We start from the raw sequence: 12,626 nt of genomic DNA, 5'->3' as shown, positions 1-12,626 counted from the left end.
CAGATTCTCAGGTCTGTAAAAGTTTTCTTTTTGGTCTCCAAGATTTTTACCTGCTCTTCCTATCATTTTCTATGGTCTCTGTAATGACACATCTGATAATATTGTCAGAAAGTCCATAATTACATAATGAAGTGATGGAAAGGTGTAATTGCTTATGGGAGTCAGGTGATCCAGCTTCTCATCAGGTTAATTTTCATTAATCATAAGATATTTAAAGGCAGGCTGGTAGTGCAATTGTAGTTTGGAATCTGGATTTAGAAACCACTCACTGGATGACCTGGGCAAATCACTCAGCCTCTGGCTAGCTCAGTTTCTTCTGTAAAATGGGGATAATAAAAGTCCCCCACACATTTGTGATTCTCAAATGAGATAACATACATAATGTGCTTTGCAATCCTCAAAGCATTACATAAGTGCTAGGTATCATTATTGCTAATAATAATAATCTCTTATTCCCATATCTTTGAAAAGGTGGGTATTGATCTAGATAAATTCAGGTTTAAGGATTAGATTTAGAATGGAAAGGATACTAGGAATCATTTACTCCAGGGGCTTTTAATTTGGGGTTCACAGACTCCTAAAGGACTTGTAAATAGATTTCAGGGAATCCATGACCTAAGATAGGAAAAAAAGTTGTATCTTATTTTCATTAGCATTTGGTTGCCTTTGTAGTACTATGTATCTTATTTTAAGCCATTAAAAATATTACTGTGAGGAGGGGCCTGAAGGCTTCACTAGACTGTCAAATGATACACAAAAGGTAGAAAAACTCAAATCTAGTTTAATTCTCCTCATTTTAGGAAACTGATGCCTTAGTTGTGGATGTTATTTGCCCAAGGTCACAAAGCTAAATGACATTCAGATCTAGAAAGTTAGTCCTTTGGCTTGCAAAAAGAACTTATGCCATAGCTTTGCCCATGATGCTATGATTCTAAAAGAACAATACAAGCTCAGGGAATCAGTGATTGAATACTCAATAAAATGTTTAATTTCCTGTATTTTCTCTGGCCCTGAGCCAATTGCCTTAGCATATCCAGTTAAGTAAACAACTGGAAGATAAAATAAGCAACCATGTCCAAGTTTATGTCAAACTGAGAACCATAGTTATTTTTAGATATTCTGAATTATGAGTAAAGTGTATTCAAAGAATACATATGTCAGAGAGACAGTCCATAAATTTTGCTCTCAGGTGAAGGACTTTTGGGGTCAAGCCTTCTCCCAGTTTAATAACTGATATGCTATATAAAATCAATGAGGATTGGGGCAGTTTCTCTTTCTGTATATTCCTGTTCAAATGCTTTAGAGAAATTCAATAAGTTTTTAATTGGTGATATCATTCATTCATTCAATTCAAAAATATATTAAAGATATATGTGCTAGGAGATACAAAGATAAGTAAAATATGGTCTTGTCCTCAAGAAACTCACAAAAATCTATAGGGGATGAGATATTTGTATTCATGTAATGCCAAACATGAATAACTATCACACATACTAGAAATAAGGACTAGACTTGTGGTTTCATTGAGTAGATTAAGGCTTTTACTAATGCCGGTTGCACCTTTTTTGTGATTTAAAATCTTTGAGAGTCACATTGAGAAGTTAAATGATTTGCCCAAGGTCTCACCACCTGTATGACAGACATGGGCCTTAAGTCTGTATCTGTCTTCAAAGAAAGGGTAGACTGGAGTCAGATCATTCAGACTTAACATTGGAAATCAACAAAAACAAATCAAGGCATGATTTAATAAATATTCTGTTGATTGTTTAGGTTAGATTTTAAAAAATGACAGCAATAACATTAATAATGCAGATTAAACTTAAAAAGTGTGACCTGTCATTATCACTTCACCTCCCCAAACCTATTATTAAACATTCACTAGCACACCACTATCTTAGTACCAATTTTCTATCTTCTAGGTCTATTCCATGGCAATCACTATTATTTTGTGAAATAGAAAATGGTAAATTCATTATACTTGCAAAGAAGATAATATGAAAATTTTGAGCAGGGAGATATCATCTAGTTGTGGTAAAAATCAAGGAAGGATTTATGGGGGAGTAATTATTTAATGTGAACCTTGAAAAATGAGTAAGATTTTAATAGGTAGAGATGGAGGGAGTAGAGGAAGGGCCTTCCATATTTGTTCAAATGAACAAAATTTTAAAAATTACTGTTTATAAAGCACTATGCTAAGAGCTCCTACCTTCAAAAAATTTACATTTTACATTTCACATCCAACAGCATGGAGGCAGAAAATCTACTAAGTACCTCAAAGGGAGCTATGAGGAATGTAAGATGATCATAAGTGCCTGCCCTCATGGAACTTAGGTTACAAATTCATTAGAAAGACAAAGCAAAAATACATGAAATAATTAAAAATAAAAGTGTTAGTCATGACCAAGCACTGGAATAGTGTCAGTGTTATAAGCTCTAAGAACTCTAGCTTTACAAGCATTAATTCTGGGGTGGAAGAGGAAGTACAGATTTCTTTGTAGGCCATTGGGCAAATGATATATTCTTGATCATTTTTTCTGTCAGTTATGAATATTTGAATGTGCCACTGAATACACTGCTTTTATTTCAGTTCCAGGAGATGATAAAGGAATGAAAAATAAAGAAAGCAAGAAAGACAAGGAAAAGAGAAAGGAAAGTCATGAAATATGAAGAGGTTTGGTAGCATGCCATTCTCCCCTCAATAATATTAATTTTTAAAAAATCAGACCTGGGGTTTCCTTTTTGTCAAAGGAACTCCCAATGGGGAAACTCTATCAATACAGGTAAGCAACTGCATTTCAATTTAGAAAATTGCCAGGGGATCAGGATCAATGGCATAGGTAGGATTTGAACCCAGTTTTTTCCCCAGACTCTAGGGTTGCCTCTTTAAAAATTACACTATATTGCCTCTCAATGGTAATAGTAATTTTCATTTATATGAAACACTTTCCCATTTTTTATCATTTGAACCTTGTAATCATAAGATTCATACTATCATGAGTTAGGTATCACAGGCATTATTATATTCATCTTATAGATAAGGAAATTGAGATTGGGCAGTGACCTGAATAGGTATGACCGAAAACGCATTACTAAAACAAAATAGAGAGGTGGCCCATGATACTAGGTCTATTGTATCAAATATAACTTCCAATAACATAAAGTTAGTTGGTAACCACCATTGGAGTAGCCTATACTATCACACTCTTCCTCTGATATATCAGCAACCCTTTTGTGAAACAAAAGCAGCAATAACAATAGCAATTATGACAGAAGCAAAACTCCTCTCTTTGGTCTGCATGATTTTTGCCTGGCCCTTAGTAGTGACACTTTCACAAAGGTTCATTGTGTAGATCTGTCTTCAAGTTAGGAACTAGTAGGGGGAAAAATCCAATGGGTTGTCTGCTGACTACTGCAATACAGGGTTTTTTGGTTTCTAAACATAGATGGTTAATTGGTGTCTTTATGACATGACCCATGAAACCAGAAGACCTCTCCCTTAGGAAATCCCAGTTCTGCTTCTTCAAGTCCACTCACAAATGGCATACAAATGAACACTTAGCTGATTAAATGGAACTCTTTAAAAGCTAAACTGACCCTTTTCTGACTCCCTCAACTAATGATCTAAAATAACTCCTCAGTCCTGGGCAGAAGGTGGAATGGATCAAACCGATAAATATTAAGTGAAGGGGAGTGCTTGGTTTTTATCTAATGCCCTAAGAAATTTGAACACTGAAATGAAATATTTGATCTTTACTATAAAAAACAGAGGGGCAGTTAATGACACAGTGGATAAAGTGCTAGCCTGGAGTCCTAGAAGACCTGAATTCAAAAGTGACCTCAGACACTTATTAGCTGTATAACCCCAGGCAAGTCATTTAACCCTGTTCGCCTCAGTTTCCTCATCTAAAAAATAAGCTACAGGAGGAAATGGCAAACTACTCTAACATCTTTGCCAGGAAAACCCCAAATGAAGTCACAAGGAATCAGACATAACAGAAAAATAACTGAGTAACAAAAACAACAAACAAAGAAGAGAATGACAACAATTTGAGGATAACCAGAGTGGTAAGGACTTTAGCAAATGAGAATTAGTTGAAGAAGAAGAAAAGACTTGGGGACAGGGTGGTTGCTGGAGGCACTTGATAGTTGTTTTCAAGCTTATGAAAAGCTATGCCTAAGAAGAGCTAGATTTATTCTTCTTATTTCAGAAGTCAGAATTCCAAAAGACAGTAATGAGTTTTTCATCATTGAAGGTTTTCACTAGGGAATGGCTGATCATTTGTAGGGAACCATGAGTCAAGATGGAGTTGAACTAGATGACCTCTGAGATCTTTTCTAATTTTTTAATTATATCAGTTGAAAGTATTACTTAACTATAGCCTTATGTTAATTTCTTGATCTTACTCTTCTATATTTTACATGATAATTGTTGTCTGTTATTTCTGTTTATCTCCATTTCCTTAATGATATTTGGAATTTGCAGGCTGCTTTCATTTTCACTTTTGTACAAAAGGTAGGGGTGGAATGAAAGAAAGGGGAAGAATGAAGCACATGATAATTTAACATTTGCCTCCCTCCTTGGAGATGGGTATATTAGGACATGTACTCAGCTGGGAATAGTGGAAAAAAATGCAATGAGGGTAACCTTTTCAATAAAAACCCAAGACAAGCAGTTAGAATCATACTTTTTATTTAAAGATTAGGCTGCATGAGCAAGTGATGTTATTTCCTAGAGAGGAATCAGGTACAGTGAAATCCCATTGATATAAGACCCAGTGTGGTGGAATGAAAAGAGATCTGAACCTAAAGTAGGAAGATCTGGATTCTAATGTTCCCCTTTATTTTTGGTATGACTTTGGGCAAGTTAGCTGAACTCTCTGTCATCTGTAAAATGGGAATGTTATCATCTCCTCTGTGCCCTACAGAATTATTTTTGAGGTTTAATTGAGATGAATATGGAAACTTATTTATAAAGCATAATATAAATGCAAAGCATTATTATGGCCAATTTTTATAGACTGAGACTAATATCTTCCCTGTTGACTTACTTCTCATGCTTGAATCTTTTAAATTGTTTTATTCCTTCTGAGAACTTTGAAATTTTCCATCTTTCTTTTAACTTATATTTCCTTATGGCTCATTTTCTGACTCTTCCCACTTTGATGGTAGGTCCCCAAAGGCTAGACATCAAAGCTCTCTCATTCTTTCTCTTGGGGAATTCACTTTTCAATGGATTCAAGTCTCAGCCCCAAGTAACTTCTAGGAGGAAAGAAATGACCCCTGTCAAATGCCAGTCCCTTTTACTTCAAGCATGATGTAGCTCACATACATAGTGGCATCCTTCCCAGTTGTTTCTGATTCTCAGTCTTTTGACTGAGCGCTCTTGAAGGTACCTACTACCTCATCAAGAGCATTGAAGGGGGAGTAGTTAGAGTTGAATTTTGCTGCTTACTGCTATAGTGTAGTTGGATGAGGGCAGCATCAGAAACTGAAACAGCAATGAGGAAATTTATAAATGGATCTCAAAGCACAAACCTGTGGTTTGGATTGTGCTGCACTTTTAGAATATGGGAGTTCTTAGGGGAAGGGAATTCTGAATGAGATTTTATGGAATAAGGATTACCCTTCTCTGCTGTTAATTAATGAGCTTCTCACCTTGGTATCTTCTTGACATTGTGGCTTTACGGAGACAGCCACAATTACTTTATAACTTGTGCATAATTCTTATTTTGGGGATTTGGAACTAGGTCTCCATTTTGTTGGTTGTATGTTTCCCATCACCTCCAAATTGTAATTGCATTATTTTCCTAAATGATCTTCCCACCCCTATTTTCAGCTTTCTTCAAACCATCTTTTGTCCAGGGACTCAGTTGCATTTCTGAAGCACAAATAGGAGCATGCCTCTTGCCCAAAAGCTTCAACTTGCTCCTAGTATAAAATGCCAACTTTTCAGTTTGGTTGTTTGGCATTTAAAGCCCTTTGCAACCTGGTTCCAACGTGTATTTTTATACATATTTCACATTATTATGTTCCAGCCAAAATGACCTACTTGCATGGCAATCTGTTTTCTGACTGATTTTATACAAGCTATATTTCATGTTTGGAATGTTCTTTCAATTTTTCACTACTTTGCATATCTTTTATATTTATTTATTTTTATACATATCCCCCCTTTATGGATGGCAAGCTCCTTGAGGACATACATTACTGCTACAATGAAATAAAAAAAAGACATTTGTGGTAATAGTACAATTCTCTTTACAGTTCTTTATTCATTGAGTTCTTAAACAGAGACAGATTGAAGTTACCCTTTACTTAGTGAACTCTCTGCTTTTTCTCTTCTATTATTTCCTCACTAGGTGTCCCATATTTGAAAACTATTTTTCCCTCCTACTCTTATTTTCCTTCCTGAAAACTCTTTCCAACTGCCTGCCATGAGGCTGCTGACTTGCAAGGAGACAATGATGGTGAGCAATGATTACCAGAGTGAGTGTGTGTGTGTGTGTGTGTGTGTGTGTGTGTGTGTGTGTGTGTGTGTATGTGTGTGCTTTTGCCATACACATTCTAATTTTTTACTTCAATATTTTATGAAAATTCAGTCCCTTCACCACAAACAGTCACAGGTTTCCATTGTCTGATTTAATCTACTTTCTTATTTTCTGTTTCCCAGTTTCTGGTCATCTTCAATTTATCCTTTGCCACTTGACATATTCTGTCAGACTTAATTTAAAATCAGTCTTAAAAGTTTCATAAGCCTTTGAAAATGAGTTGTAAAATTGCTTTTTATCTGGAAGTGCATTTTCCATATAAATATGGCATTCTTAATGCAAGAGATTAATATGAAAGTGTTTCCCCATTAGGATAGGTACACTCGAGGATACCTTGTCTTGAGAAAACATTAGCCTATGAATTCAGTCTACCATGGAGACTATAAATAATCTTTAGAAAGGCTTTTTTTAACCTGAATTCTCTGAAATTCTCTTGTTTAAAGAGTTAGCACCTCATTTCATGTTGTTTCTGCAAATAGATTGTTTCTTGAGAAAGCATTTAATTTAACTTCCTGGTACCTTTTATTATCTGAGCCAACCATGTTGCCAATTTCTCACCTGCCTTCTTGATCCTTTCATGTGGTTAATACCATTCTTAATTTTAAAATCCTCTCTCATTAGTTTCTCTCCCTCCAATCTGAATTTAAACCAACTATAAATATGTTTCAGACCTTAACTTCTCTTAAACAGGACAGTGATTATCTTTGGTTGTTATTTGGACACTGCAATGCTAAACTAGATTTTCAGAAGGAGAGAATATATGGCACCATACTATAATTCCACTTTTACGGTTTTGAACTGGAAGTGATCATAGAGATCACTTGATATGGAAATGGAGACTCCAGATATCTTTGTTGACTTGGAAATGAAGATATGTCCCAGAGGAACAAAGGACTGTCTCCTAAAATAATAAGGAATGACTTGACAGTATGAGCATATTGGTCAGAGAATTCCTCCAATCATAAAAAGAACCTTCATCAGACTGGCAGCTAGGTGACATACTGAATTGAAGTCAGGAAGATCTAAACTCATAATCTGGGGTATGCTGGAGACAGTTCTAACTGACTTGTGAGAGCTGATTGTTAAATTATTGGTGTGAACCTTTCTATCTTGGAAATTGGCAAATGTTACACCGTGCTACCTCTGGGTTTGAATTATTGTTTTGCTGAATATCTAGACTTAAGAAAATGAAGGAGAAAATGTAAATGATGCAGATTAAACTTAAAAGTGTGTCATAATACATTCCTCCCCTCCCCTCAAGTTAGTTGTTAAACATTTACTGATATACCACTTGTCATAATTCTACATCATATGCTTCGTAGTTGTGTGACCCCAAGAGTTCATTTAACTTTTGTCTTTCTGTTTTTGGAATGTGGTATGTAGATGTCTTTCTTTTATTTTTTTCTCCATTTCATCCTCTTCTCTACTTCTCTTCAATATGACTTTCAGTTCTGTTATTTGCAATAGCTAGTCATTAGAGGTCTCAAATCTAAAGACTTTATATTCTTATTCCCATACTTTCTAATATTTCCTACTAATTGTGTTGGCCATCTGTGTTAGTAAAATTTCTTTTCTTGTAAAGAAACATTTTTCCTTGGACTCAACTAAGCTAGACAACCTACTGTTACTTTACATCATCTTTCCTTTTTTTCTGTTCCTATATCTTTGTCCATATCTGAACCTGTAATGAACTCTTTATTCCATTAAATATCTACCTACCAACATCTTTCCCTTCAAGGTCTGCACCAGTGACTGTTTCCTCCATTCAACTTTCCTTGCTCTTTCCCCCTTGCCCCCAGCTAGCAATGATTCTTCCCTTGAATTCATCAGATCACTTTGACCATTAATTTGTATTATTGTTATTTGGGTCTGTTTCCTTCTCCTTATTATGCTTAAACTCTCTGGTTTCAGTTTCCATATTCATAAAAGTGAGATGGGGTGATGGTCTTTAAAATGCTTTCCAGCTCTGAATCTATGGTCCTATTATTTCATGATCTAACTATTCCCACAAAATGGTTTTAAGCTCTTTTAGGTATGATTTCATATCTATCTTTGCAGTCTCAGAAACCAGTATAATACCATAGTAGTTACTTAGTACTTGTTTGTCAAATTAAACTATGCTTATTTTGGTTCTGTTCTTAACCAGTCTCAGTGCTATTTGGCCATCTTTAACTTATCTAACAGTAAGCAGAGCAGAGGTAGAATAATGATCACATATGGGGCATACATTTAGCTTGACATTTAGAGTACTAAATATTCTGGGCAAGTCATTTAACTCTCATTGCCTTAGATTCCTTCTCTGTAAAATGGGGATAATAATAGGCTCTACTTCACAGATATGTTGTGAGGATCATAGTATTATTTAAAAAAAAATGAATTAACTAGGTGATGCAGTGGACAGAGCATCGGCCCTGGAGTCGGGAGAACCTATTTTCATATCCAGTCTCAGATACTTGATACTTCTAGCTATGTAATCTTGGACAAATCACTTAATCCCATTGCCTCACAAAAAACAACAAAAACAAACTAAAAAAGATGTAAAGTTATTTGTAAACATTAAAGCATGATATAAATGTTAACTATTATAATGTGGTCATTTTTTGAGCCAAGGAAAAACCTCGAGATTTAGGTATATGGTATTAATGACTAAACCAATTAGAACTCAGGGGTATATGCTCTCTCTCTTTTTTTAAGAGACACAGACATCAATTATGAAACTGAAACTGAGGTAATACAGGGCAAAGATCATTGGACAGAGAGTCAAGAGAATGAATTCTAGTCCTAGTTCTGTCATTGTTTGGCTAACTGAATTAAATCAGACACTGGAAACCTGTGGCTGTTTTTAGTGAAGGTGCTAAATTATCATAAAATATTGAAGTAAGAATATATCCTTTGGCCTGATCCCTTAGTTTTCTCATCAATCTCTTTTATAAAACCCTCATAATTCTACCTATTTCTTCATTTTGAGAGCTCAATCAATATTAATCAGCTAGCCTTGAGACTTTCCTGACAAAGTTTTCTTCATAACATTAAGTTCAATGCCATTCCCCACACCTACAAAATTTGATCCATTTTTTTTTCTTAGAGAAGGGCTAAGCTATTGGAGATAAGGGCTGCTAAGAGGATCCTTAAAATAAAGGGAGCTATGTATAGCATGCTGAGCCCACACAGCTGGAAGAGTGCTCTTCATTAAACAGTTTCCTATTTTTAAGCAGGCTATATTCAACCCTGAATACTACACAAAGTGTATGGATTCTGAATGGCATCTGCTCATTTGTCTCTTTCTATTTGGTTTAGCAGTTTTAGGCTTCCAGTAGTGTGTACTCTGAGGACTGATGGAGCTAAATGGTTGTCTCCACTCTCCTCTCTTGCCTGAAGCCTAGCTACATTGGCTGGAGATAAACATTATAGTGAGAAGCTGGTCTCTAGATTTTTTTGCTTTATCCTAGAGGACATAATTAGCCATTTAAAGCATTGTTTAAGAGTATCACCAGAATCAATGTGTTATGGGGGAATAACACTGGAAATGGAGACAGAAAACCTATATATGAGGTCTGATTCTGCCACATTTATGTCACCTTTCAGGGCTAAAAAAGAAATCTATTCACCTGGATGAGAAACTCCTTTGAATATTTTCTCAAATTTGTTCACCTTGTGTTTGAGACAACAAGTCATCAGAGTATTTTAAAAAGGACCACAAAGGTGGAAAATAGAAACCTTGAATACACAGGTTTTTAGTAACCTGGAAACCATGAAAAAAATTAAAATTCCTAGGTAAACAATAACTGACATTTATAGTACTTTATAATTTATAGAGGACTTTGGAACAACTTTTATTCTACCATCAAAAGAAACCCATGACTTTGGCTGTAAAAATATTTTAGCTTCATTTTCCAGAATAATATAAATTTCCAGAAATAAACAAACCAAAAATATTTAGGATTATATACCTGGGGTATAAATACAATCTTTACTATCAGAAAACTGAATCTCAGACTGGTGAGGTAAAATACCAAATTCTAGGTTAGTTAGTAGTCAGACCCAGGTCTTCATAAGATCATCATATAACAGATTTTGAGCTATAAATGAACTTAAAAGGCATTGAATCATTTCATATAGGAGGAACTTGGTTTTCCCAAGGTCATAGGACTAGTAGGTTTGTGGGACAGGATTTGAAATATAGTTCAATTTTCTCTTTCCTTCATATTATATGAAATTGTCTGGTTGTGCAATTGAAGATATTGTGCAACTATGATATTGAAGACCAAACCTGTGATTTCTTTAGGAAATCTCTCAATGAAGAGCTTTCTTTTCCCAATATGCCTTTTTTTTTTTTGCAACTTATAAGATTAGGGAATATTGCGTGACTTGTCCAGGGTCATATAGGCAGTATATGGCATAAGCAGGAGTTTAGGCCAGATTTTCTTCATTCCAAGGTGAACTCTTTATCTTGTTAGCCTCATTGCCTTTCAGTCTTCCACATTCTGGATGAGATTTGATCCAATGAAAAAGTATGTAAGGCACTTTGCAACTACAAAACTCTGTGCAATTATAAGTTAATATTATTCCTAATAAATGCTGGATAGCATAAAATGTTCCTCATCTATAAAATGAGCTAGAGAAGGAAATGGCAAACACTCCAATGTCTTTGCCAAGAAAATCCCCAAAAGTTGGAATGACAGAAAACAACTCATCGCAATAACAAGAAGATAAAATGTAGTCAGTTATATCTTCTTTGAATGGTCATTAGGCTTGTTGATTTTCCATATTTTATTTCCCTAGTACTCTATACTCTCCCCTACGTCCAATCTACTCTCTTCCCAATCTAATTCCCTTTTCCTTCTCTCACTCTTAGCAAATTTAATTATTTGATGAATTCAATTTTTTTGACTGAGAATCCCAGGTGACTCTCTTTCATTTTCTATAGCTAAACTCATCATCTCTGCCTATCCCAGACCAAAGAGTCATTTTGTTAATTTTTAATTTCTGAAATTCCAAGTCAAAATTTATTAGATCAAAACTGGTGAAAATTTTCCTGAAAAAGGCTGAAAAAGATGGATTAGAGATTACCTATGCATTTCAATGATTTGTCTGGCCATGAAAATAAAGCAAGTTAAAGATGAAATAAAGCAAGTTAAAAATGAAATAAAGCCAGACCATTCTTTGATCTACTCATGTTTAGAATGGCATGCTGAATGTGGTTACCTCTGATTTCAGTCGTTCAATTTCAATCTCCCCATCTTCTATCTGTTGTCGCAGCTGTTTGGCAACTGTTTTTTCTGTTTCCACAATTTGAAGTAAATGGAGATACTTCTGCATTAAGGCTTCATGCTCTGTGGCCAGGTTCCTGTAACTATGCAGAGACATGAACATTTCAAATATGTCTTCTCTTTAAAAAATGATGATACCCACACTCTCCATGACTCTCTAACTTTCTCCTTAACTAAATGACCTGTGAATCGGTATCCAAGAATTTTTGAACACTTTCATTTGTGTCCAGTACAGTTCTATGCACAATGGCAGGCACAAACAAATTGAAGAGATTAGAGTAACACACCACACACACACACACACACACACACACAGACACACAGAGCAAAGGGGAATTCCTGGACAATTAAAGAAAGATTATCATGTATGTGTCAACCAGTCCTAAGAAAAACAGCAAGGGATAAAGTCTTTACATTGAGGAGCAAAATACTTAAACTTTGCATTCCACTATTTCTATGAGTTTATTAGATGTTGAAGATCTGATGGGGAAGGAATCATTTTCCTTCCATTAGGGGATAGAGGTGTCCAAAACTTCAAGATAGTACCAAAGCTGAATACTTGTTTGGTTTCTTATAAATGAAAGTGAATTATCACTGAAACATTAAAGCAACCCCCAGGTTCATTTTCCCTCTCAGGAGGGAAACCTGAACAACTGGAAGAATGGTGTCCATTATAATAAAAAAGGAAATTTGGAGGAGTGTGTGATAAGGGGGAAAGATGAACTTTATTTTGAATATACTATGGTTGAGATGTCAGATCTAAAGTGGGATTTCTAGTTGGTAACCAGGGTTCACGAGATCAGTTGGG

The 12,626-nt window shown here is 35.3% G+C and overlaps 1 protein-coding gene across 2 annotated transcripts in view; it reads right to left on the bottom strand.

Moving 5' to 3' along the window:
• The window catches only part of RASGRF1 (Ras protein specific guanine nucleotide releasing factor 1), a 212,815-nt gene that overhangs the window by 124,134 nt on the left and 76,055 nt on the right, over nt 1-12,626 (bottom strand). For both annotated transcript variants that reach the window (XM_074231921.1, XM_074231920.1), the window contains one exon: nt 11,754-11,901. In XM_074231921.1, coding sequence (XP_074088022.1) covers nt 11,754-11,901 — 148 coding nt within the window. The remainder of the gene's footprint in view (nt 1-11,753; nt 11,902-12,626) is intronic.

Source organism: Macrotis lagotis, chromosome 4 (genome assembly GCF_037893015.1).
Source record: "Macrotis lagotis isolate mMagLag1 chromosome 4, bilby.v1.9.chrom.fasta, whole genome shotgun sequence".
NCBI classification, from domain to species: Eukaryota; Metazoa; Chordata; class Mammalia; order Peramelemorphia; family Peramelidae; genus Macrotis; species Macrotis lagotis.
Note: the sequence above shows the minus strand (reverse complement) of the source record. Positions and strands in the feature narration are given on the sequence as shown.